Raw genomic sequence first — 27226 nt, 5'->3', positions numbered from 1 at the left:
ATGGGATAGCCCCGGCATAATTTTCATAATTTTAGATTCATTTAAGTTGTTTTTTTGTTCTTGTTTTTTGTTTTTAAGTCTTGGACAATCAGTAGAAAAGCCTGAGGCTGACCTGGGCAATGCAGCCAGAGATTAGAAAAGATTCAATACACAGTTAGGGGATCTGGCTCTAATCCTTAGAGACCTTGTCAATACCAAGCAGTTAGCAGACAAAACTTTAATTCTTTGTTGTGATCTTTCTCATTTTCACAATCTGGTCAAAAAGCAAATATCAGCACTTTTATAACAGCAAAGACCTTTCCACTTCCCCACGCATACCTGCTTTTACCTCACTTCTTTTGCTCATTACTTAATAAGGAACCAATCTGAACTGCTGGGCTCAAAGATAGTGGCTTGATTTTATTTTAAGGAAAGTAATCTCTACATCCCACATGGGGCTTGAACTCACAACTCTGAGATCAAGAGTCATATCCAAAAAAAAAAAAAAAAAAAAAAAAAGGGTCATATCCTCTACCACCTGAGCCAACCAGGCGCCATTGGGGCTTGGTTTTACTTTCTGCTCTGTCTCCAACACCTATGAGGATGCCTGGTACATAGTAGGCACCCAGTGAATACTTCCTGGATGTTGAATGACTATCTTGAAAGGAAGTGACCAGGAAAAACAAAACAAAACAAAACATGAAAAATAAACCACATCCAGCAAACTGTTTAAATCATAATTCTGCCAGTTACCGGCTATGCTATCTCATCTTTGTGTCCTCAAACACTGAAATGAGAACCACTGTGTTTCAGGATCATTCTGAAGGTTTAAGAGAGTGTTCCACGGGCGGTCACTGTCTCTTCACTGGGCAGGGGTGGGAGCTCAGTGAATGGCTATTAGCTATCAAAGTGATCAACTGCCTGATGGTTCTTTGGGGTTAGGACATTATTGTTAGTTTCTCTTTTAATAAAACATCGTCATTCTAAATAAGCAGATATGATGAACCATGTGCATAAAAATATGAGCTTCATGGGACTCCTGGGTGGCTCAGCTGTTGAAGCATCTGCCTTCAGCTCAGGGCCTGATCCCAGAATCGAGTCCCATATCGGGCTCCCTGCATGGAGCCGGCTTCTCCTTCTGCCTGTGTCTCTGCCTCCATCTCTGTGTCTCGTATGAATAAATAAGTAAAATTTATTTTAAAAATGAGCTTCATGACATGAAAAGTTTTATAAGAAACTCATGCCAGGTTTTGTGACCCTGCAAAATGTATGTGAGCAGCTCTGAATAACTACATTCTGAATCAAGCAGGAGAGAGGGAGCAAAATCCTAGCAATTTTTCCCCAAGAGAATAAAACGGAAACATCTAACAAGAGGAAGCCTGGAGTTTATTCAAACAAACTGCTTTATTTTAGTAAGTCCTAAGTGGTACTCAGAACATTTCCAAGAAATCAAATAGTTTATATGCTATTTATATGTACTCGATTATCACAATTAATCATTTAAGAAAATTCTCTGAGAGATCTTTTACAAAAAGGCACTGGAAGGAGGAATATTTCACTGATGTTACAGAACAATAGTATTTCCCAATATTTTAACAGATTCTGACATTTTAAAAGCATTTCACTATGAGCCACGAAAGAAATCTAGGGTTTCTGTTGTGAAAATCTGACTCGTTCCTGTGGCAGATTTCCCCATCGGGGTCTCCCAAGAGGCTCTCATAGGTGGGTTAGGCTCAGGACAAGCCCACTGTGGCCCAAGCTGAGTCAGCACAGACCCACACCACACCAAGCTGAAGGGATCTGTTGGGGCTCAGCTGCCCCAGGAGGCTGTGTGTAGCCCTGGGCAGAAGTGAATTCTCTGAGAAGCCCCCTCAGAACAAAACCCACGGGCTTCTCAATACAGTGGGAAAATGTGATTTCAGGGGCATCTTGGGGGGCTCAGTCAGTTAAGTGTCCAACTCTTGATGTTGGCTCAGGTCTTGATATCAGGGTTGTGAGTTTAAGCCCTGCTTTGGGCTCCGTGCTGAGCATGGAGCTTACTTTATTTATTTATTTATTTATTTATTTATTTATTTATTTATTTATTTATTCATTCATTCATTCATTCATTCATTCATTCATTCAGATGGAGCTTACTTTAAAAAGAGAGAAAAGAAAAAAGAAAATGTGGTTTCATACTGAAAGTCAGTTTCCAAAATAAAAAATAAAAATAAACTCACCAAATTAATTTATCTAACACATTTATCTTCTTGTTTTAAAGCACCATCTATAGGTATTGAGTTAAAGAGCTAAATCTTGTTAAGGCTTGATAAATCACTCTCATTGAGCTTAACAAACCACATTGAACTGGATTAAGTACAACATTTTTATATTAGTTTTTGAGTTTGTTTTTTTTTTTTTTTTTAATTTTTATTTATTTATGATAGTCACAGAGAGAGAGAGAGGCAGAGACACAGGCAGAGGGAGAAGCAGGCTCCATGCACCGGGAGCCTGATGTAGGACTCGATCCTGGGTCTCCAGGATCGCGCCCCGGGCCAAAGGCAGGCGCCAAACCGCTGCGCCACCCAGGGATCCCTAGTTTTTGAGTTTGAATTTGTTTTTTGTTTTTTTTTTTTAATTTTTATTTATTTATTTATGATAGTCACAGAGAGAGAGAGGCAGAGACACAGGCAGAGGGAGAAGCAGGCTCCATGAACCGGGAGCCCGACGTGGGACTCGATCCCGGGTCTCCAGGATCGCGCCCTGGGCCAAAGGCAGGCGCCAAACCGCTGCGCCACCCAGGGATCCCCTTGAGTTTGAATTTGGATAAACAGAAAAGAAAACCCCAAGTTCTTGCCTGTAGGGACACTCCCTATGTGAACATATGGCTCCCTCTTGTGGCAAAAGTGAGCCTCACAAAGGCCGGGGGAGGGCCGCGGAAAGGGGGGGATTTGCTTCACACCCCATTCATTCCCCCCCAGTTAGACAGCTCATTCAAATTACCCTGGAGTTGACTAAATACACAGTGTCAAGGCAGGAGTACCCCATCCACTGGATACTCCACAGGAGTATCCCATTCACTTGTCCACCTTCAGAGGGAGATGAAAATGTGCCATTGAAATGCACCCAGATTAGTAAAGGCCACAAAATAAAGACTTGGGGTGTCTGATTGGCTCATTCGGTGGAGCGTGCAACTCCTGATCTGGGGATTGTAAATTGGAGCCCCAGTTTGGCTGTAGAGATTACTTAAAAATAATAAAAATCATTTAAAATAACAAAGGAACCACTTGACATTTTCACACATTTGACCTCATCAGCCAACTCAAAGTGCAATATACAATGCCCCTCACATGTACAAAAATAAAGGGTACCTTAAAAAAAAAAAGCCCTGTATCAATGAACAGGTTTTTTAAAAAATATTTTTGAGAGAGCGAGAGCACACAAGCAGGGAGTGGGGGAGAGGAAGGAGCAGACTCCCAGCTGAGCAGGGAGCCCAACATGGGACTCGATCCCAGGACCCCGATATCTTGACCTGACCTGTAGGCAGATGCTTCATTGATTGAGCCACCCAAGTGTCCCAATGAACAGGTTGTTTTTATTTATTTATTTATATATTTATTTATTTATTTATTTATTTATTTATGATAGACACACACAGAGAGAGAGAGAGAGGCAGAGACACAGGCAGAGGGAGAAGGAAGCAGGCTCCGTGCCAGGAGCCCGAGGTGGGACTCGATCCCCGGGCTCCAGGATCACACCCTGGGCCAAAGGCAGGCACCAAACCGCTGAGCCACCCAGGGATCCCCCAATGAACAGGTTTTAAAAGAAAACCCAGGTCTTCTTGGTCATGCTAATAGCCATATTAAAATACTGAAACTGAAAAAGACGATGCATTTTGCTGAGAAAGGATGCTTTAAGCCCTAGGGTGTGTTACTCACAGGAGCAGGTTCCTTGGCCTAATTGTTTCTCATCTGGAATGAACTGGGCATTTTCATCCCTTTTTCTGGATCACCCTTGTCCCAACACACTAAAACCCAAGGCTCCTGGGGCACCTGGGTGGCTCATTTGGTTGAGCATCTGCTTTGGCTCAGGTCATGATCCCAGAGTCCTGGGATCAAGCCCCACACCAGGTTCTCTGCTCAGTGGGGGCCTGGTTCTTCCTCTCCCTTTCTCAGTCCACCTGATTGTGCTATCTCTGCCAAATTAAAAAACAAAAACAAAAAAAAACAAAGGCTCCCTCTGTTATGAATCTGAGTAATGAAGTAGACAAGGTCAAGTTTGAGAGTGAAATGCTATAGTTTTTTTTTTTACCACTTCTGTGGCTCCAGGTGCTGGGGCACAAGGTGGCAGAAGGAGGGTATGCCCCTCACTGCTGTGTTCTCGATTTCTGGATGAATTCAGATGTGTCTGCTGGCACTTGCCACATACAGGACAAAGCACCTGTAGTGAGAATAAGACAACAGCCCTCCTTTTCCAGATCACTCTCCTACAATAAGCAGGTTTTTCTGAACAACTGTGAGTCCTTAATCAAGTCTTTGAGCAGGAGCAGTGGTGACCAGAAATGCCCTAGCTATGGCATCCCTGTGAGTGTCCCACAGAAACCAGACACTTCAGGATGTCCGAGAACTCAGCTGACAAGAGGCAGCTGTACGACAGTGATGGTTAGTTTTACATCAACTTGATTGAGCTGAGGGACACAGGATGGCTGGTAAGACATTATCTCTGGGTGTGTCTGTAAGAGCACTTCCAGAAAAGAATTGATAGATTGAGGATGGAGCGCCCTCACGAATGTGGGTGGGCATCATCCAACCAGCTTGGGGCCTGAATCGAAGGAGGAGGAGAAGGGGCACTTTAGCTCCCTCTTCGCTTGAGCAGAGACATCCATCTGCTGCCTTCAGACATTGTGTTCCTAGTTCTTGGGCCTTTAGATTCGAACTGGGAGCACCATCAGCTTGCAGAGCTGGCAGGCCTTCCCCACTGACTTTCCCATTCTCCAGCATACACACAGCAGATGGTGGGACTTCTCAGCCTTCATTATCACAAGGGCCAATTCCTCTAAGGACTATCTTTACATCCTATTGGTTCTCTCGATACATCAACCGATGTCAAAGGAGCAGAAAGAGGGACACCTGGGTGGCTCAGTGGTTTAGCGCCTGCCTTCAGCCCAGGGCATGATCCTGGGGTCCCAGGATCAAGTCCCACAGTGGGCTCCCTACATGGAGCCTGCTTCTCCCTCTATGTCTCTGCCTCTCTGTGTCCCTCATGAATAAATAGGTAAAATCTTAATAATAATTTAAAAAAAGGAGCAAAGAGAGACACGCTTCCTCCAAGTCATCTTACTAAGCAGCGGCAGTTAAGAGTGCTGGCTGACTTCAGTTTAACAGGAGGTAAGCTTCTCAAGTTAGAAAACAGAGCCTAGCAGCACCTGGGTGGTCTAGTGAGTTAAGCACCCCCTTGATTTCAGCTCAGGTCATGATCTCAGAGTCCTGAGATCAGGCCCCACATCCAGCTCTGTGCCCAGTGCAGTCTGCTTGTCTCTCTCCCTGTGCTCCTCACCCCCCTTGCTATCTCTATAATAAATAAATCTTAAAAAAGAAAAAAAGCCGAGGGGTGCCTCAGTGGCTGAATCGGTTAAGCATCTGCCTTTGGCTCAGGTCATGATCTCAGAGTCCTGGAATCGAGCCCCAAATCAGGCTCCCTGCTCAGTGAAGAGCCTGCTTCTCCCCCTCCCTCTCTCCTCCGTTTATGCTTGTTCTCTCTCTCTCAAATAAAAAAAAAAAAAATTTTTTTTTAAGATCCTATTCCCTAATCTTCAAACAAATCACTCATTTTCTGAGAGCAGAAAAGGACCCCTTAGTGGGCAAGAGATGGGAAAACAGGATATAAATCCACTGCCTTAAAAAAACTGATAGCATTAATCAGTTAATTGGAGAATTCTCTTGTCAATACTGTGGTGAGGCACAGCTGCCTAGAAACACTCTATATTGTTATGTAACTAAACACTTTGAAAAATTAACTGTAAAGAGCTGCTCAAGACACTACCAGAGCAAAACTGCAGTGAAGCCTGCTCTTGCTCCTGTAAATAACAGATCTGTTTACCAGAACACATAGGACTGAAGGACTCCTCAGCCCCAATGAGTGGGTCATTTGTTCCAGAAAACATGTATCTGTGAAGATGGCCTATCCTAAGCAGCAAGTCCCTTTGCCAACAGTCTCTTCCAAATTTCAGTCAATCCAATGTACAGCTCAGATTTTGTGCAGAGTTTGAAGCACAAATGATTCTATCATTTAAAGAAATTTTTACTTATTTATTCATGAGAGACACAGAGAGAGAGAGAGGCAGAGACACAGGCAGAGGGAGAAGCAGGCTCCATGCAGGGAGCCTGATGTGAGACTCGATCCCGGGTCTCCAAGATTACACCCTGGGCTGAAGGCGGCGCTAAACCGCCGAGCCTCCCGGGCTGCCTCACAAATGACTTTTTAATTGACCTGATTGATCAACTTTTGATAAAAATAATTTTGGAAAAATGAGTTAACATTTAAGAAGCAAAGAGGAGCCAAGTAGAAGCAATGATCCTATTAAATCCTAGGTCTCTCAGGAGCCTGGGTGGCTGTCAGTTAAGTGTCTGCCTTTGGCTCAGGTCATGATCTCAGAGTCCTGGGACCAAGTCCTGCATGGGGCTGCCTGCTCAAGGAGGAATCTGCTTCTCCCTTTTCCTCTGCCCCTCCCCCACCCTGCTCAGGCCTGTGGTTTTTTTTTTTTTTTTTTAAAGATTTTATTTATTTATTCATGAGAGACAGAGAGAGAGAGAGAGAGAGGAAGAGGCATAGGCAGAGAGAAGCAGGCTCTCTACAGGAAGCCCGATGTGGGCCTCAATCCCAGGATACCCTGGGCGGAAGGCAGGTGCTCAACCCCTGAGCCACCCAGGTATCCCATTAAGTTTTTTTAAAAATTAAAAATTCCAGGTCTCTAACTTCACGTCTGCACTGAATGTATCATACAGATGGGGTGTGTTTCAAAGCTTCCACCACTAACCAGTGCTAAAAGGCAGTTTCTAGCTCTGAGCTCATCTAGCTTGTTTAGGAGACCCCTTAAATCTAGCTATCTGCGTGGTTTAAAAAGGAGAATTTTTAAATTATCTAGGGGAGAATATAGGGAGAATTCTATAGTACATTTCTTTTTCTATGTGAAACTACAGCAAATAGTCTGTGTGAATTTTTGAATACACTGATTTACAGAAAGTTCCAAATAATACATGCCTTGTTTACAAAACCAGTAGTCCTGCAATAAGGATTGATTTAAATGCAAGTTTCTTAATTTCTCATTTATGGGCTTGCAACTTCATAATCACTTCAACATCTCACTGTTCATTCCAATGTTAAAAATTATGATTGCCAAATGTGAAAAACCAAGTCCAAGATTTTGTACTATGGGGAAGAGCTTCTAAGTTTAAAATGATTGTGTCGGGATCCCTGGGTGGCGCAGCGGTTTGGCGCCTGCCTTTGGCCCAGGGCGCGATCCTGGAGACCCGGGATCGAATCCCACGTCGGGCTCCCAGTGCATGGAGCCTGCTTCTCCCTCTGCCTGTGTCTCTGCCTCTCTGTCTCTCTCTGTGTGACTATCATGAATAAATAAATAAAATCTTTAAAAAAAAAAAAAATGATTGTGTCCAATCCTTAAGAACAGAATCCATAAAAACAAAACACCAAAACCTATATATAAACTTCTAAAGCAAACTTGCCTGTTTTCATTGTCAAAATGATACACCTAAAAAATTTCAAATGACTTTCCCTTTTAGAATACATGCATCCCTATGTTTATAGCAGCATTATTTACAATAGCCAAGATATGGAAGCAGTCCAAGTGTCCATCAATTGATGAATGGATAGATATGGTGTGTGTGTATATATGTGTGTATACATAATGAAATATTAGACATAAAAAGTAAAATCTTGCCATTTGCAATGACACAGATGGAGCTAGAGAGTATTATGCTAGGCAAAATTTAAATCAGAGACAGGTATTTCACTTGTAAGTGGAATTTAAGAAACAAAGGGGGGAGAAAAAGAAACGAAGAAGTGACTCTTAATTATGAAGAACTGATGGTTACCAGAGATGAGGGGGTGGGGGGTGGTTAAATAGGTAATGGGGATTAAGGAGTGCACCTGTCGTGACCAGGTGACATACGGAAGTACTGAATCACTAGATTAATTGAACCTGAAATTAACATTACACTGTAAACTGGAAAATTAAAACTTTAAAGATTTATCCTTTTTATAATTCAATCACAGAAATAATTTATCTGAAAGAATATCCTATTTCTATACTAATTGCCTCAAGAATAAAAATGTTTATTGAAGGCCTTATTTTATAAAGTCATGAAACCTTAGGCCAGCCCGAGTGGCTCAGCAGTTTAGTGCCGCCATCAGCCCAGGGTGTAATCCTGGAGACCCGGGATTGAGTCCCACGTCGGGCTCCCTGCACGGAGCCTGCTTCTCCGCCTCTCTCTCTGTCTCTCATGAATAAATAAAATCTTAAAAAAAAAAAAAAAAAAAAAACTTTATTTTTTTTAAGAAACTTTATATAGTGAATTTATATCACCTCTCCACTCTAGAACTTTCCATAGGAGATTGTCTTCAAACAGGAACTGGACACAGGGTCAAAAGGAAAAATTTTGGTCAAGTATATGTGTATTAAAAAATCAAAGAAAAAAGTTGCTAACGCGAGCATTCCCCCAAAGTGACATTCAGAAAAAAAAAAAAAAAAAAGCTTATTTTAATATGGCCATGTGAAGACATTCTAAATTTATTTTTTTTTAAATTATTTAGCATCTGATACTAGAGAATTCCGTATTTGTTCTTTGCAACTGGTTGAAATTTATGTACTTGCAATTTACAAAATAAATAAAACAGTCGATGGATCCCAGAAAGTTCTATCCCAAAGGAACAGACTTAGTTTAAAAAAGACAAAAAAAAAAAAAAAAAGGAAGAAGAAAGAGGGGATGGCTTGACAAGAAAACATTTCTCTGTGTCCTCACATCATCCATCATGACCCCAAACAGAGGGTTCACTAAGCAGGGCTTTCACCCCCACCCACCCCTAACCCGGACAGTGTCCTTTACACTGGCCGCTATCACAGTGAGCACCACCCCAGAGGATCACAACACATTCTAACTATGTCCTGGGAGGAAAGTGAGAGTAGAGTTCTGACCTGGCTTCGCAGATTGTCTTTCAAGCTCTGCTTCTGGTCTTCTAAGTGAGCAGCCTACTTGGACTGGTGCTAAAAGACTTTCAGTAAGAGGAAGACCGCATTGATAAATGACAAGGTGAATCAAGACTACACGCAGAAAATAAGACACTTATTATGCTAAATAACACGTTTTATTTTTCATTTCCCCAAAACACTAAAATAGCACACGGCAGAGTAATTTAGGACACAAATGGAGAGAGGCAATGAGTAACCCCGAAAATGGTTGTCTTACTTTAGGACTCCTTAAAAACTCATGCTCTGAGGTGACCTTGATTGGAATTCTCAACAACCAGAGGGGTTACCTCAGAAAAAAGGCTAGTGTAAGAGATACCTCCGCTCCTGGAAACTGGAAACATTCTACAGGGGAAATACTGTCTCCCCCTACCTACCTGAGCTACAGCAGATGGTCTCAAGCTTGTTTTATTTCAGGTGACAGGGCTAGGGCTCCGTGTTTGAGAAAGGATTATACTAAAAGGACATTGAATATTTCAACTTTCACCATAAGGACACCATTTAAACTGGGTTTCAAGGGGAAGGAAAGGGATATGACAAAAATCAAATTTTGCTGCTGACCGAAATTCTACAGAATGCAGAAATGGTGGCAGCTCACAATCACATCAGCAGGGCTGAGAGCAAGTAGGGAGGAGCTGACTTGTACATAAACAGGCACTTCCACCTGATGATCAGACAGTCTAAGGAGACAGTATCTGGGACAGTAGCCCTTTAGAATGAATGCTGAAGATACATAAAGAATTTTGTTAAATCTTTACATTGTAACCTGACATTTATATAGGATGTATTAATGTTATTGAAAAGGTATCCCAATATTGAATGTCTTTCAAGCACAAGATAAAACATGTTCAAAAATCTCCTCTTATATCAACCAACTTCCCATGAGTTCATCTGATCATACAAACTGAAGCAGGAACTTCATGGCTGCCCTGTTGGCATCCAGACTCAGTGTGAAAGCAATCATTGTAAGACAACTTTTAAAATTAATCTCACTATTTTTATTGTTCTGCTTGTACCTTAACTATGGCATAATGGATTTGCTACTTCAAAAGCTGGTAGAGCCAGTAACCCCAGTGTTATCTGCAGATGGTTTGAGGTACTTTTTATACTTGAAAGCATTTTCTTGTTTTCTACTGTTTGCTCTGAAAACACAGGCTCTAAATGGCCAAGGAAAACACATTTTGTCTCATCATTCAGGAAAACTTCAGGGCATGCGTACAACAGTGTAGACAGGACGAAATGCAAGCAAGACAGTTCCAACTCGAGGCCTGGCCCTTCTGGCAGAGCACTTGGCGGTTCCTCCTCAGAAATCCCCATTTCTAATCTTTTCTGACAGCACAGTAGTCCTAACCCCCAAGGCTCTCCTTTGTGGCACCATCCTCTGTGGCTGTTGATTGCCCTTGGCCCCCCTCCCAGCCAGTCCCTCACACCACAGGACACCCCAGCCAAATACTCTTCTGCAGGAGCACAGAACAGATCCAGAGTCTTGCTCTGAGCCGCAACGGAAGCTGAATTTCTTCTTAATGATTCTTTCAAACATGGAAGCACTTTATTGCCATTGAGGAGCAAGAGGCTGGTCTCACTGAGAGCATTTTTCATTTCCACTGATAACTCCTCATTTTGTGAATTTCCATCCACATCAACCACAGATGTATGCATCCAGGAAGAGGAAGGTATACCTGACGGACAAGGGCTCTCCCCCTGTGCTCTTCCAAGTCCATACAGCAGCCTGTTTGAGTCCTCTCCCACCCCCTTCACCTTCCCGAGGCAAGTGTCCAGAGCCCCGACTCTGTCCCTCATGCTGTGTGTTCTCTGATGTGGAGACTTGACCACACGAGGGTCAGCAGAAGGCCTTCAATGGATCTCAATATGAACCTGGAAGAGATAATCAAATTAAGGTATTATTACGAAGACGGAGTCTTAAAAGAGCGTACACACACCAGGTATTTCCGAACAAATATGAAGATCTCTTTAACAGTTTCTGTTACCAAGGATTCCTACATTTTGACAGAAAACAGATGATAACCTACCAATCAGAGATCACAACAAAAAGAACATACTTAAAAAAAAAAAGTACATTATTAATTCAGCGTTTCCTAAAAATATGAAAAATGAACATTCTTAGGGTTTGTACGTTTCACAGCTATTTAGTTATTTCTGTAGGTTCAATAATCAGGATTGATTGTCCTCTCTTTAATCACGATGTAACTGGATGACTTGATCATGCAGACCAAGGCCCTACCTGATGTGTCCTATTTGAGAATGCTTCTCAGTGACTCAAGCATGACCAGCTACTTTTAAGGAATCAAGGTCAACTTTATTTATGGATCTAATGCCCACAAAGCCCTTCCAGGAAAAACCAGCATGGAGGGTCCTGGCATGTAACACTGCAGCATCAGGGAGGTAAGGAAGATCACTGGCTGCCATATCAGGAACCTCAGCAAATTCTAGAGCCTTGATAAGGGAAGAATTCACCCGAATTTATAGGTATAAGTAAATATGCTAGAGAAAGGTTCTTGGGCTTAGCTCCCCACTCTCAGACTAGCAAATAATAGAGGCTTTTGAAAGCCCAGTCTGAGATTCTACATTGAAAACTTCAGGACAGAAGTTGATTTGTGACTTCAATGGTCATTTAAGAGCAAATTCAAGGTGACCAGATGGTTAACACTCTCACTGTACTTGGAACCCTAATGGGACCAGCCTTTTTCTGTGACCAAGAATAATCTTTCTTTGATATCATTATGTCTCCAGCGGGGAAGATGTGTCAGGAAAGGCTGTGAAAGGGCCCTGAGGTTGACAAACCACAAGTTGATTGGGCATGCTGTCCAGTGAGTCCCTGAGTTACCTAAATTTATGGAGCCTTGACCCTATCTCCAAGCTGCTTTACAACCCTCTGAGTTGTAGGAAATGTGAGAGGAAGGCAAAAGATTTCTCATCCAAAGAAATAAAAATTTTGTCTAGGCAACTGATTATTGCCTGTGATACTGACCAGTTTTATTTTTAGTTTTATTTTTATTGACCAGTTTTATACCCATTTGGCCTTCCTGATTACGTGTGTGCTTGATTTGTCTAAATTCTCCCTTAAACTGATTCTAACATCTCATTAGTTCATTAACTGAGTTTAAAAAAAAAAAAAAAAAAAAAGGGCAGCCCCAGTGGCGCAGAGGTTTAGCACTGCCTGCAGCCCGGGGTGTGATCCTGGAGACCAGGGATCGAGTCCCACATCAGGCTCGCTGCATGGAGCCTGCTTCTCCCTCTGCCTGTGTCTCTGCCTCTCTCTCTCTCTCTCTCTCTCTCTCTCTCTCTGTCTCTATGAATAAATAAATAAAATCTTTAAAAAAAAAAAAGAAAAGTTGACCCGTGTCCTTTCAAAAACCAACCAGGGACGTCTGGGTGGCTCAGCGGTTGGGTGCCTGCCTTCAGCCCGGGGCATGAACCTAAAGTCCTGAGATCGAGTCCCACATTGGGCTCCCTGCATGAAGCCTGCTTCTCTCTCTGCCTGTGTCTCTCCCCCTGTCTCTCTCATAAATAAATAAATAAAAATCTTAAATTAAAAAAAAAAAACATAATCCCAGGGCATTAAACATAAAAAATAAAGAAATGCATAAACTCTATTTAATAATTTTTCTAAGAGGCCACCTGAAGGAAGAGCCATCTAACGAAAAAACACAACTCTGCTGGGAGAAAGGGAGGCTGGAAATGTGGGATGTGAGACAGGAGCCTGGGAGCTCATTTCCCAGAGTAATACAAAGACAAAGCCTGAGTGAAGAGTCAGGGAGCAACAAGCATGCAGTTCAGGGACAGAGGAATATGCACAAGGAGAACCAGCTGTAGCTGAGGCCTGGCTGCGGGGACAGAGAGATGGGGGTCAGGAAGCTGCAGTTTCTCTAACTAGGGGAGCTCAGAGACTCCAAGCTAGGTGAGTGTATACGTGTTACATTTTTTAAAAAATTGAGACTACACTCAAAGAGAAAAACAAGAATTACTGGAGGCTGACACAGAAGCAAAGCGAGTGAAGGGATGGGGGGCCAGGAAGCCAACCAGGTCTAATGAGAGGCAGTGGCTGCAGCTTGAGGAGTGTGATGACATCTGCGGCGATGCAGAGCCACCAAGGGGTGTTTGGCCAGGTCTGCCCTTTGGATTAATTACCTGGCTGTAGTGTGGTGGCTAAAAGGAAGCACATTTCCAATGAGGAGGCTATTCCAATGGTACAGGAAAGAAGAGGAGAGACAAAGTATTTTTCCAGTTGGTGGCCAACAGGTTAGAAAGGTGGCTGTCACTTCTGGGTAGCAAAGGCATCATTAACAGAGAACAGAGAGGAGCAGCAGGTCTGGAGGGATGTCAAATGGCTCAGATAGGGACACAGAGGGTTTGGCTGCGGGAACTGGGAATGCATTTTGATTATGAGTAAAGTTGTTAGCTCAAAGAGTGATGTCAGAGTTGGGGACCTAGATTCTGAAGTCACCAGCTTTGGAAAGGTGGATAAAAAGAAGACAGTGGGGTACAGAAGGCCAGGATCTCCAAGATCTAGCGAGGGCTCCCCAACCACCAAGAAGACTCAGAGCACCTCAGGAAACGCCATGTCACAGATGCCAACAGCATTGAGTGCTTCAGAAAGAGGGTGGTTAGATGTGCTTCTTGCACAAACAACTTAGCTCCAGATAAACTCTAAATGATCTTCTAGTCCAGCAGTTGTTAGATGGGGTGACACTACCTCAAGGAGTGAGGGAGAGAATACCAAATCATCTTTGTCTAGTTCATTTTATTTCATTCCTCTTTTAACTTTTTCTGCTTTACAATATATACCTTATTTTGGTGGAGCAAAAGATACAATTTATAAAAACATACATCTCCGTATATCTGTAGGGCATGCTCAAAACTTTTTACCAATAGAAATGTGACCATTACTCTACAGAACTGATAAAAATGTATCTGAACAGTATAAAGCAATACACAGATGTTAGATGCAATTTTATATCTCACAAATATGAGATCTAACTGACATAACATTAGTTTCAGGTGTACAATATAAAGGTTCAATATTTGTATATATTACAAAATGATTACTCACCATAAGTTGACATCCATCACCACACATAATTACAATTTTTTCTTGTGATGAGAACTTTTATGAGGTGCAATCTTATTTTATTAAGTGTGGATTCTGGCTACAATTCAATACAGCTGACCCTTGAACACATGGTTGTGAACTGCACAGGTCCACTTACATGCATGTCTTTTTCAACAAATACAGTACATCCTGTAAAATGTATTTTCTTTCCCTTTTGATAATAACACTTTCTTTTTTCTATATTATTTTTTTCTAAGAATACAGCATATGACACAAAATATATGTTGACTGTTATTGGTAAGTTAGATTTTTGAGGAGTCAAAATTTATTTGTTTATTTATTTTTTAAAGATTTTATTTATTTATTCATAGAGACACATAGAGAGAATGAGAAGCAGAGACACAGGCAGAGGGAGAAGCAGGCTCCATGCAGAGAGCCCGACACGGGACACGATCCAGGGTCTCCAGGATCACGCCCTGGGCTGCAGGCAGCGCTAAAACCGCTGTGCCACCGGGGCTGCCCAGGAGTCAAAATTTATACATGGATTTTCAACTGCACAGGGGTCTGCACTCCTAACACCCACCATTGTTCAAGGATCAAATGTACTTTCAAAGCTTACCAAGTTGGGGTGCCTGGGTGGCTCAGTTAAGCAGCTGCCTTTGGCTCAAGTCATGACCCCAGTGCCCCAGGATAGAGCCCACCAAATCATGCTCCCTGCTCAACAGGGAGTCTGCTTCTCCCTCTGTCCCTCACCCCACTCTTGCTCTTTCATGTGCATGCACTTTCTCTCTCCTCCTCTCTTTCAAATAAGTAAAATCTTCAAAGCTCACGGAGTCAAAAATCTAACCAAATTCTCTAGACAGCTTTTTTTAAGACAGTTTTTTTTTTTTAAAGATTTTATTTATTTATTCATGAGAGACGGGGGTGGGAGGGAGGCAGAGGGAAAGACACAGGCATTTCCTTCCATGCAGGAAGCCTGATGCGGGACTCGATCCCGGGACTCCAGGATCATGCCCTAAACCGCTGAGCCATCCAGGGATCCCCTAGATAGTTCTTTCAAGTTAACTTTCCAAAGCACATTCTTTCAAACCTTCTATTTATTTTACCAACTTGAAATGCAGTAAGAATGAACATTTTCCTGAAATGGGAGCATTTTCATATATATATATGTGTGTGTGTATATCTATATATGTATGTATATATATATGTGATATATATGTGTATATATACATACATACATATACATATATATATACACGTATATCAATCCCAAGTCTCTGAGACTTAAGGCAAATGCTTAAGCAACTGAGCCACCCAGGAGCCTCTCAAATATGTTTTTAATACATATTAACATAGTTTTTTAAAAAAAAGTTTTTTAAGATTTTATTTATTTATTCATGAGAAACACACACAGAGAGAGGCAGAGACATAGGCAGAGAGCGAAGCAGGCTCAATGAAGGGAGCCCGATGTGGGACTCAACCCCGGGATCAGGCCCTGGGCTGAAGGCAGCGCTAAACCACTGAGCCACCGGGCTGCCCAGTTTTTTTTTTTTTTTAATTATTATGAGAAACATGTCATTTAATAGGGGCCAACTCTCAAGAAAATTAGTTTCTAATCACTTTTAGTACATCCTTGTATAAAAACTTAGAGCAGTTCAGAAAGATGAAGAATTTCCAGAATTGTGTTAAAATTTAAGCTAAGCTACCACTAATATAATCATGTATTTAGTAATGTTAGAATACATTGTCCTGAAGATCTAGTTCTTTAGTAAATTCAGTAATAAACTGTGTATTTAATCTCTTGACAAAAATACTTTAGGTCAGTGAAAACATTTTGGCTCTGATCCCTCAACCAGTTAACGAAAACTTTTTTTTTTTTTAATTTTTATTTATTTATGATAGTCACAGAGAGAGAGAGGCGCAGAGACACAGGCAGAGGGAGAAGCAGGCTCCATGCACCGGGAGCCCGATGTGGGATTCGATCCCAGGTCTCCAGGATCGCGCCCTGGGCCAAAGGCAGGCGCCAAACCGCTGCGCCACCCAGGGATCCCAGTTAACGAAAACTTCTAATACTAGACATATACATTATTTTTTGAGAGCCAGCAATAACTTTCAAATAATTTCTAAACAAGCGAAATATTTTTTATTGAAGTATAGCTGACAATATTTCAAGTGTACAACAAAATGATTCAACCCTATAAATTATGCTCTGCTCCCCGCAAGTGTAGCTACCATCTGTCACCATACGACACTATTATGATACCATCGACTGTATTCTTCATGCTGTCCCTTCCATGCCTTTGACTTATCATTCCATAACTGAAAGCCTATATACCCTTCCACTCTCCTACACCCGTTTTTCCCATCCTCCCACCAACCACCTCTGGCACCCATCAGTCTATTCTCCGTATTTTTGGGTTTCTTTTTTGGTTTGTTCATCTGTTTTGGTTTTTAGATTCCACACTTAAGTGAAATCATATGGTATTTGTCTTTGTGAAATATTTTTATAACTCTTCCCACTCTAATACATATATAGGTACATTACATTGTACCCAATACACATAATTATATCATTAACTGTCCTTGGCCCTAGAAATCTCATCTTCTGCGCAACCCCCTCCTCGCCCCGTGTTAAGTCTACAAAATAAGCAACATAAACTCTGGCAAATAAACTTATCCACTGACACTGAACCAACAGAGTGAAGGAAGGAGTCTGTTTTGAAGTTCAAGAGTATCATCCAGGAAAAAAAAAAAAAGTGTAGTACTGGGAGTAAATTCCTGAATATACTCCCTCACCCCACATCCCCCACCCCCCAAAAAAGATGACAAAGGTTGAAAATGGAACCACAAGACCAGAGGGGTGATGTGCAGAGGGAAACAAGATTATCTAGGTGTGTCCATGATTTCTAGTGCAGATATGAAAAATCATCCTCCACAAAAATCCCTGCCTGCTGGAGGCAGCTGACCTGCTGCATAACAATAGGCCTGACCCAATTAGGCAGCTGCTGCCCTCTTGGACTGCTGTCATCCTACCTTCTCTAACCTGAGCTATTAATGGCCTCAGGGACCTGACAGTCTGGATACCACTGCTCTCTAAACTAAAAATATCCTGGCCTCTATGCTTCTGAAAGCCAGCTGGCAAGGCTATTCCCAAAGGGGGCTGGGAAGACAACACAGCTCAAAGAGCAGGGTCAGAACAATGGGCTTGCTGTGGAGTCTCACCTTACAATGGCTCACAAACATGCTCCAGGCCCATCCCAGCCTCTCTTGGCTTCCAGAGCTTCCAGGCATGAACATCAGTATTTAACATCTCTGTGCTCATGACTAAAGCAATCGGACTGAGGAGATGGCCCACATTCCTCAAATTACTACCAGCATAGGGATGCCTGGTTGGCACAGTCTGTCGAGCACACAACTCTTGATCTCAGGGTCGTGAGTTCAAGCTCCATGTTGAGTGTAGACATTACTTAAGGAAATAGAAAATTAAAAAAAAAAAAAAAAAACTGTAAAAGGGGTGCCTGGATGGCTCAGTGGCTAAGTATCTGCTTTTGGCTCAAGTCGTGATCCTGGGGTCCTGGAATTGAGTCCCATATGAGGCTCCCTGTGAGGAGCCTGCTTCTCCCTCTGCCTATGTCTCTGCCTCTCTCTGTGTGTCTCTCATGAATAAATAAAATCTAAAAAAACAAAGAAAAAAAAAAACAAACAAAAAACCTGTAAAAAAAGATATGGTGCTCCCCAGCTCAGAGGATGAGAAAGAGGAACAACTCATCATCTCCAGATTAAGCTGAATCATAACCACAGGAAACACTAATAGTACAGAGTTCCTGTTACTAATCTTTCAGTACATCCAAATCGTATCTGCCCTTAAAAAGCCAGTCCTGCAGCTCTGGCTAGGCACCACCCGGTTTCCTCCTTCTTTTAACCTGACAGCCAAAGGTGAGCTCAGACATTGGGGGCCTCAGGCAATTCTCTGTCCTCTGCATGCTGTGAGGGTGTGAAAGCGCCTAGCATCTTCTCTGATAGGCCATAAACAGCAACTATCATTGTCAAGAGTGCTTTAGGGAATGAACAACAAAATGCAGGCTGAGGGGTTCTATAAAGCAGAAGACATGGGAGTGACCACTGGGTGGTAACATGGACGTGACTTCAATGCAGACCGTGGGTTTCCATGGAGGGGTAGAAGCCAAGGCCCAGGGGGCAGTAGCCTACCAGTGAATGGGGAGCACCCAGAGGTAGGTATCTCCTGCATCATTGGAGAAAACACATGGTACAAGAACCCCAGTGGAGGGCAAATTGGGCTTTTAAATTAAAAATTTACAAATGCAAATAACCTTTCCTTCGGGATTTTATGCCTATGATTTTCTGCTACAGATTCAATCAGCAAGTGTTCATTGAGCTCCTGCCCTGGGCCAGGCACTATTCTAGGCACTGGTGTTAGGACAAACAGGGCTCTTCTTCTTGAAGCTTACTTTCTAGTTAACATACACTCAAGGACTAGCTATTCACACAGTTTTCATGGCAGCGCAACTTATAGAAAATTTAGGGATCCTTGGGTGGCGCAGCGGTTTGGCGCCTGCCTTTGGCCCAGGGCGTGATCCTGGAGACCCAGGATCGAATCCCGGTGCATGGAGCCTGCTTCTCCCTCTGCCTATGTCTCTGCCTCTCTCTCTCTATCATAAATAAATCTATAAAAAAAGAAAATTTATAGAAAATTTATATTAATATATATATTATCTACATATGTGTCTGTGTGTATATGTTGTTTTATATATTATAGAAAATTTATATTAATATATATATTATCTACATATATATGTGTGTCTGTGTGTGTCTGTATATGTTGTTTTTACCAAGATAAAATAAGGTTTAATTCCTCATAGCCTATGAGTTGGGAAGGCCTTCTAACTAGGACAAACTCAAAAATCAGAAAAGATTATTACATTTGACCACATAAAAATAAACTTTGGGGGTGCCTGGCTGGCTCAGTCAGTAGAGTATGTCACTCTTGATCTCAAGGTTGAGAGTTCAAGTCCCATATGGGGTGTAGAGAGAGAAAGAAAGAAAGATAAAAAAAAAAAAAAAAGTAAACTTCAGTATGTCAACTAACTATACCCATAATCAAAGTCAAAACATAATAACTAAACAAAAAACCAAACTTTTTAAACTCTAACAGATACAAGGCTCTAAGAAATTAAGACAACAGAAAAAAGGGCAAAAAACAAGGGTAGTTCACAAAAAAAGAAATGTGACAAGTCTTTCTGTGACACTATGTCCTTTAAGGAAGGCGTGTTGGCTCAAACACCAGAATACAGCCATATCCCAACCACTCCCGGTATCACCCCTGCTGCCACCTTGATCAGGAGCCACCACGATTTCCCTCCCTCCTGAATTCCTGAGTATCTCCCTGCTTCTCCCCTCAATTCTGAAGTGAAGAAAGAGTAATCCTATTGAAATGGTGAAACACAGGATTACCCTAGGAGCCAGCAATTCCACTCCTAGGTAATATCTAAGAGAAATGAAAACATGCTCAAACACGAACCCTATATGTGAATGTTCCTGGCAGCATTACTCATAGTAGCCAAAAAGTGAGAACAGCCTGAATGTCCAATTGACAGATATAAAAGAAGAGGCTAAGGAAGTGTCACAGATTGGAGATGTGTCATCTAGTAGTGCCAGGTCCTGAAAGAGAAAAATCACAGTGGGAAAAACCGGTGAAATCCAAATGTATGGGACTGATGCTCATCTCTTAGTTTTCAGCTATGCTATGGTATAGTTAGCCTCTAACAGAAGGCAGGTGAAGGGTCTATGGGAACTCTCTGTACAATTTTTGCAACTTTTCTCTAAGTTGAATCATTTCAAAGTAAAAGTAACAACAAAAAAGTAACAACAGGGATCCCTGGGTGGCGCAGCGGTTTGGCGCCTGCCTTTGGCCCAGGGCGCGATCCTGGAGACCCGGGATCGAATCCCACATCGGGCTCCCGGTGCATGGAGCCTGCTTCTCCCTCTGCCTGTGTCTCCGCCTCTCTCTCTCTCTAACTATCATAAATTAAAAAAAAAAAAAAAATTAAAAAAAAAAAAAGTAACAACAAAAAAGTAATCCATTCTGGCTGAGATTTAAAAAAAAAGAAATCCAGTGTGGGGTGAGGAGATGAAGATGGTGTAGGCTTGAGGAAATAGATAAAACAAGATTAACAAAGAGTTGATCCTTACTGAAAAGGGGTGATGGAGACATAGATGTGTATGTATATATGTGTGTGTGTATGAGTTTATTATACTACTCTATTTTGGGGTACATTTGAATATTCCAACAAAGCTTTTTAAAAAAATAATCCTTTAAAAAAGTAAATCACATTAAGTTCCATCTTATTTTTTTAAAAAAGACTTTATTTATTTATTAATGAGACACAGAGAGAGGGGCAGAGACACAGGCAGAGGGAGAAGCAGGCTCCATGCATGTAGCCCGACGTGGGACTCGATCCCGGGTCTCCAGGATCAGGCCTTGGGCCAAAGGTGGTGCTAAACCATTGAGCCACCTGGGCTGCCCCTAAGTCCCATCTTAGTGAAATATTTCCCACTTTACTCAAGAGTACAAGCCAAAGTCCTTATGAAGGTAGGAGCCACCATCCCGTGTTTCCCCTGTCCCCCAGTTGGTTACTGTGATCATGTAAGAACAGACACTCAGTGGGGGGCGATTGGCTGGCTCAGTTAGGAGAGCTTGTGACTTTTCCCCTTAAAGATGTATTTTTTAAAATATTTTATTTATTTATTTGAGACACACACAGAGAGAGAGAGGCAGAGACAGAAGCAGGCTCCGTGCAGGGAGCCTGATACGGGACTCGATCCCAGGGATCCCAGCCAAGCCCACGCCTTGGGCTGAAGGTAGGCACTAAATCGCTGAGGCACCTAGGCATCCCCCTCCAAAGATTTATTTTTGAGAGAGGAGGAGCACTCACAAGCCTATGAATGGAGGGAGAGGGAGAGAGAGAATCTCAAACAGACGCTGCACTTTTCCACGTGAAAGCAATTAATTTTTATTGGCCCTTACAAAATCATCAGAAGGTGCTATGGTCTGAATGTGTGTCCCCCCAAAATTCATATGCTGAAACCCTAACCTAAATATGGTGGTCTTAGGAGGTTGAAGCCTCTGGGAAGTGTGTAGGTCTTGAGAGTAGAGCCTTCATAAATGGGATTAGTGTTCTTAAAAAGTGGCCCCACAGAAATCCCAAGCCTCTTCGACTATGAGAGGACAAGCAAGAAGGCACCAGCTAGGAATCAGAACTCTCACAAGGGCTTGGCTCTGCTGGTGTCTTGATCTTGGACTTCCCGGCCTCCAGAACTATAAGAAATAAATGTGCGTTGTTTATAAGCTGCCCTGTCTGTGGAGGTAAAGAACCACTGGCCCTTCTCTACAGATCATTTGAGAAGCAAGGCCTACGCTCTCTCCTGACTCAGCAGCACTCTCCCTGGGTACCAACAAACACATTTATGAAAAAATAGTTTTTAACCTTTTCTTCACTTTATATATGGTTGGTATCTTTTAACATTAGTACATAGAGATCTAACATGCACACTTTAATATCTGCTTGGCACACTATAGGACTTTTTGTAAGACTTGAAACAACCTGGGACGCCTGGGTGGCTCAGCGGTTAAGCATCTTGCCTTCGTCGGCTCAGGGCGTGATCCTGGAGTCCTGGGATCAAGTCTTGCATCAGGCTCCCTGCATGGAGCCTGCTTCTCCCTCTGCCTATGTCTCTGCCTCTGTGTCTCTCATGAATAAATAAAATCTTTTTTTAAAAAAAAGGCTTAAAACAACCTGATTCATGGATACAGGTGTTCACTGTACAATAACATTTTATACAGGTTGAAAATTTTTCAAAGTTTATTAAAAAAAAAACCATGATGAAAGCATTCACTTGAATGTAAAGATTCTATAGTATTGTTATATTTCCTGAATGTTTGGTATTTACCATCTCAAAGTATAGTTGTTCCCTATACAATTGTTCCTATAGAACAAATTCCTGAGCTGATGCTTTTGGCTTGACTAAGATTTCACAAAGCTTATAAGCTTTTACATTATCTTAATGATCTATAATTTCCCCCAATCGAGCAACAGAATAACACACATCTCAAGCTTCATGTGACCCTGCAACTAGGATCTTGGGATCTTTACTACTTTTTGAAATTGTTTGGATATAAGATCATGTAATCAGAGTCAAAGCCAAAGTTCTTCCAATGCTCCTTACCCCCCAGTTCAAATCTCCAGCCACCTTCTTCATGGACCAGCCTCCTGCTGTTCTGGAAAATACCAGGCTTGCACCAGCTATACAGGGCCTTCTCTGCACAGAACAAGATACTCTTCTTACCCAAACATCTCCCCATCTCCAAGGCTAAAGCCCTCACCACTAAGGTTTTGTTCAAATGCCACCTAATTAATGAAGCCCTTCTGCTCTATTTAGAATGGCAACCAGCTCTCCCTACCTACACTACTGAACTCTTTACCCAATTAGAATGAACGAATATAGATTTTCAAGTGATAGGCAAACACGATAAAACAGGGAGCTGTGAATTTAAAAAGTCTATCAGAAATGACACTATGATAGAGCAGTCAGAGGCGAGGAAAAGAGGGGTCACAGGGAGGGAGGAACCAAAGGAAGCTTCCTGGGCCTAGTCAGCACAGACCATCTATCCCAAGGAAGACACTGCTCAGTGTGACAACATCTACCTTCACCATGTCTTTTCTCTGACTTTTTTGAGGCCTTCTCTCTTTTTTTTTCCCTTGGGGGTGGGGTGGGCAGAGGGAGAGAGGCTCCATGCCCAGTGCAGGGCTCAATCTCACCATTCTGAGATCATGACATCAGCTGAAATCAAGAGTCCAGATGCTTAACCGACTGAGCCACCCAGGCTCCCTGAGGTCTTCTCTTTTAATTTTAAGAATCAAGGTGAACTGGGCCTAAGATACTTGATTCTTCTCACAGGCGGCATAACAGAAAAATTGGAAGCATAAATGGTTATATAGGTTCTCAGTATAATCTATCATCTTGCCTTTACTAATTTTAATTTAGTATTTCTTACAGATTCTCATTTTTCTACTCCTGTGTTTCAGATTCTGTATAAGTAGGATGCTAAGGACTCCAGTAGATTAAGGCTTGCTTGTGAACAATATATTTTTTTAAAGATTTTATTTATTTATTCATGAGAGACACACACAGAGAGAGGCACAGACACAGGCAGAGGGAGAAGTAGGCTTCATGCAGGAAGACTGACGTGGACTTGATCCCGAGACTCCAGGATCACGCCCTGGGCCAAAGGCAGGCACTAAACCACTGAGTCACCCAGGGATCCCCAAAACAACTTTTTTCTTAAGCTTGCAAACTATATTTTAAAATCAGAGGGTAGCCCAGGTGGCCTAGGATCGAGTCCCGCGTTGGGCTCCCTGGGTGGAGCCTGCTTCTCCCTTTGCCTGTGTCTCTGCCTCTGTGTGTGTGTCTCTCATGAATAAATAAAATCTTAAAAAAAAATAAAATAAAATCATAAAGCTCCTCAGTTTACAAAGCCCTTTTGCATCTATTTTCTCATGTAATCATCTTGCATATTAAAGAGGTATCAACCTCCTGGAAAGGTCTCACTGCCCTACAAATGATGCAGGGCCCTAAGCAAACATGTGGGCCAAAGCATCCTTTACTATGGCACCCGTCACGAAGAGGGTAGGGACAGTGTGCTGAGTAAAAAAGGCGGCGACCCATAGCTGTCCTCTCTCTCAGATTCTATTTCCCGCAGCACTTCCCTTTACAAGAGGCCAGAGTAATTAAACCCTTAAGTCAGGTTAATTTAATTAGTGATTTTCCACAAATGAACAGAAACTCTAAACCTGCAGGGGCATTTAAAGTAGATTAACTATCCTAGTAAAGAAGAGAGAGACCCTGCTCCCATACGCTCCCCATCAGCACGTGAAATGACTGCCACCACACCTGATTAAGCCTGAGATCGAACCTAAAATACTCACACAGGTCTTAGCTCGCCCCCAACGTACTGGGTGGCCACTTTGTGACTCCCTTGCCCCCATCTCACCCCTGAACTGAATGACAAGCCCACACTCCACTCCTACAGTTCAGCTCTTGGGCTTCTCTACAGCTGCACCTGGACTATTCATGCCGTGTCATCCACCACGGTGTTTTGGGCTTGGTATGTACCGAGCCCTTCTGACTGCCCAAACCACTCCAAATAGAGCTAGTCTGTCTCCTCCTAAATACATCTAATCTCAATCATTACAGTACAGATTCCTTGTAATAAAATTTGTACTTAAACAACAGTTCCTGAGATTCTCAAACAACTACAAACAATTGTGAGATTTGGAAACCCTAAGCATATTAGAAATGGAGTCCTTTATTCCTTATTGCTTAGTACAAGCAAGCCTTCAGTACTCTCGAAATGAGAGGAAGCGCAAGATCATATAGATATTTTGATCATGCAAGGCCTCTCTGAAATCAGAAATGAAGTGCGACTGTACCAGCATTCAAAGATTCAAAGAAAGAACAGCCTGTGCAAATGCCCAGGGGCAAAAAGGGGCTTGGTGTGTGCAGACAGTAGTAAAGAAACTGAAAGAACAGTAAACAAGACGCAACTCAAGGAAGTTAGAGGTAGGCAAAAGCCAGATCTGCCGAATAAAAATGTGAATTGCATTCTATGTGCAATGAGGAGCAGTTTTACTCTCTTGTTTTATGGGAAATGACACCTATGTAAAAAAAACAAAAAACAAAAAACAAACAAAAAAACTACTGCCCAGTGCAAAATAGATGATCCAGGTGAGTGGTCATGGTAGTTTGGAGGAGAGGGTAGTCATACACAGTTAAGCAAACACGTGACAGAAGTGATTTCTTTAATGGTACAAAATGTGGTATCTTTTTTTTCAAAACGTGATAATTCTTAACAACATTACGTACTAGGTTACCTCTTATAGTTCTTGTAATTCAACATGTGACTGCAAAACATTAACGCAATTCTAAACACATCGTTCCAAAGTAGGAGCTGGGGGGAGGGAGGAGGTGCGGGGAGGGAGTGTATCAAATATAGCCTGCTAACATGTTGTTTTGGCCAAGTTTACTTTTTTAGAATTTGAGTTAATTTGTTATCTAAAAATCAGTATTTCCAATTTCTCTTCAAAATCACTGTATCTGGCAAACGACCATTGGCTAGTGGCAACTGGCTAGAGCACAGGCTTTCTGGTTTACCCCAACCCCCACATCCTGTACCCTTTACTCATTCATATCACCTGCTGGAAAGATATTTCCGTTTTCCACTCTTCCAGTCTGGTACCGTAACTTAGGTGTGCCACAGGCCCTTGTTCATGTAAAAACATCCCAATTCGGATCTTGACATAGGCAGATTCATCTCATCTTGCCTTAACACACAATATTGATCACTAATTGGTTTTAAGTAGCCTGCCATCACCAGTGATAGGCACTAAAATGTTAAGGTCCAGGCAGCGACAATTCCATTCTGATACAACCAAACCAGAGAGGACCAAAAAACGACAACACCTGCATGGTCTCAACATGCCTGATCCTACCAGTCAGACTTTCTCATTTTGCACACCAGGGAGCAACACAAGTACTGTCAGACTGCAAGCTCCAGAAGGTCAGGAACCTGTCCCTCCTCCATCAAAGCCTATGCCAGGCGCTCCAAAATGTGTAAATGTAATCCAAGAGGAGCTCAGCATCTGGCCATCTATGACACACTTGTAAAGGAAAATTCTCAATCTGACGACTTTTCATCCCACTAGAAAGGGGCATCTGTAATTCAAGGGATGCAGAAATGTCACTTACAGTGATCTCCAGGGTGCTGGGTGTGTGAGCGCCTACTATTCCACGCCTGAACAGTGTCGACGCTCTGAAACCTCTTGCGTCTCTACCTCGTCCACTTCATTTTCCCCTCTTCACCCTCACCCCACTTTCACTCCGACCAGAATAAATAAGACACCTCTATCAAAACACTGACCCGTTTTAAGTTTCCAAAATAATTATTTGAACATTTGTAAAGTTCGGGAACTAGCAAAGTCAACCAAAACCCAACCATTTATAACGGGGGGCGGGGCGCGCGCAAAATTTCCTCTTCACGGCCTTTCCAGCGGTGCCAGCATCCACCATCCCCGGGGACGCCCCCTCACCCGCACGCCCCAGCTGGAGGCCCTCGGCCCCGGGTCAAGCCGCTCCACCCCGCCCCCAGTCTCGTTTGCAGAACGGAGACAACAATAACCTCAGCGGGTTTTCCTCCCGTGGGGCTGCAGGAAACATGCTCGTCGCCTGGCATACACTGAGCGTCCAGCTGGGCAGCTCCTGTCAGCATCTTTGCCGTCCCGGGGCGGGGTGGGCCGGGCCGCGCTGGGCTGACAGGCGCTCCGGGAAGGTCACTCACCTGCAGGCGGACGTTGAGCATCATCGAAGCCACGATGTAAAGGTACGGGAAGTTGATGCGCAGCCGCCAGGCCAGGTCGAAGAAGATGAGCAGCGTGCGAGTCAGCCCCTTGCAGAAGACCCCATAGGAGCGGGCGGCGGCCGAGCGCGAAAGGCGGACAGCCAGGCCGGACAGAGCCGCCGCCATATAGACCGGCGCCCGCCGCCCGCCCGCCGCGCACCGACCGGCCGCGGACCCCGGCCGCCCGGCGCTCAGAAGCCCGCCCCCGCCCCTCGGCGCCGCGTCGCCCCCGGGCCTCCGCCCCGGCCGCTGGGCCGCGCTCCGCGCGCTGAGGGAGCTAGGGAGGCGGCGGCTGCGAGGCCGGGGGCGGGCGGGCCGGCTTGTGGGGAGGAGAGTCGTCGCGTCACACTAGAGGATGCGCCTCCGCGAGCCGCCGCCTGGTCCCAGCCCGGCCGCGCGGCCTGACGTCACAATGCCCGCGCCGCGCCTGCGCACCTCTGCTCCGCCCCCAGCACCGCCTTCT

General features: G+C 43.3%; 1 protein-coding gene across 1 annotated transcript; it reads right to left on the bottom strand.

Moving 5' to 3' along the window:
- Nucleotides 1-9317: 9317 nt before the first annotated feature.
- SMIM10L3 (small integral membrane protein 10 like 3) lies at nucleotides 9318-26973 on the bottom strand. Its single transcript, XM_072836957.1, has 2 exons — nucleotides 26704-26973; nucleotides 9318-11095 (listed from the first exon to the last, which is right to left on the bottom strand). Exons 1-2 carry the CDS (start codon nucleotides 26887-26889, stop codon nucleotides 11075-11077), a joined length of 207 nt encoding a protein of 68 aa, XP_072693058.1. The 5' UTR covers nucleotides 26890-26973; the 3' UTR covers nucleotides 9318-11074.
- Nucleotides 26974-27226: the final 253 nt, after the last annotated feature.

Source organism: Canis lupus, chromosome 8, assembly GCF_048164855.1.
Source record: "Canis lupus baileyi chromosome 8, mCanLup2.hap1, whole genome shotgun sequence".
NCBI classification, from domain to species: Eukaryota; Metazoa; Chordata; class Mammalia; order Carnivora; family Canidae; genus Canis; species Canis lupus.
Note: the sequence above shows the minus strand (reverse complement) of the source record. Positions and strands in the feature narration are given on the sequence as shown.

Excerpts from the sequence above, each read along its gene's own strand:
- SMIM10L3 (XM_072836957.1), bottom strand. The coding sequence starts at position 26,889 with ATGGCGGCGGCTCTGTCCGGCCTGGCTGTCCGCCTTTCGCGCTCGGCC. Across the intron at positions 11,096-26,703 it reads TGCTCAACGTCCGCCTGCAG|GTTCATATTGAGATCCATTG; the intron begins GTGAGTGACCTT and ends TATCTCTTCCAG.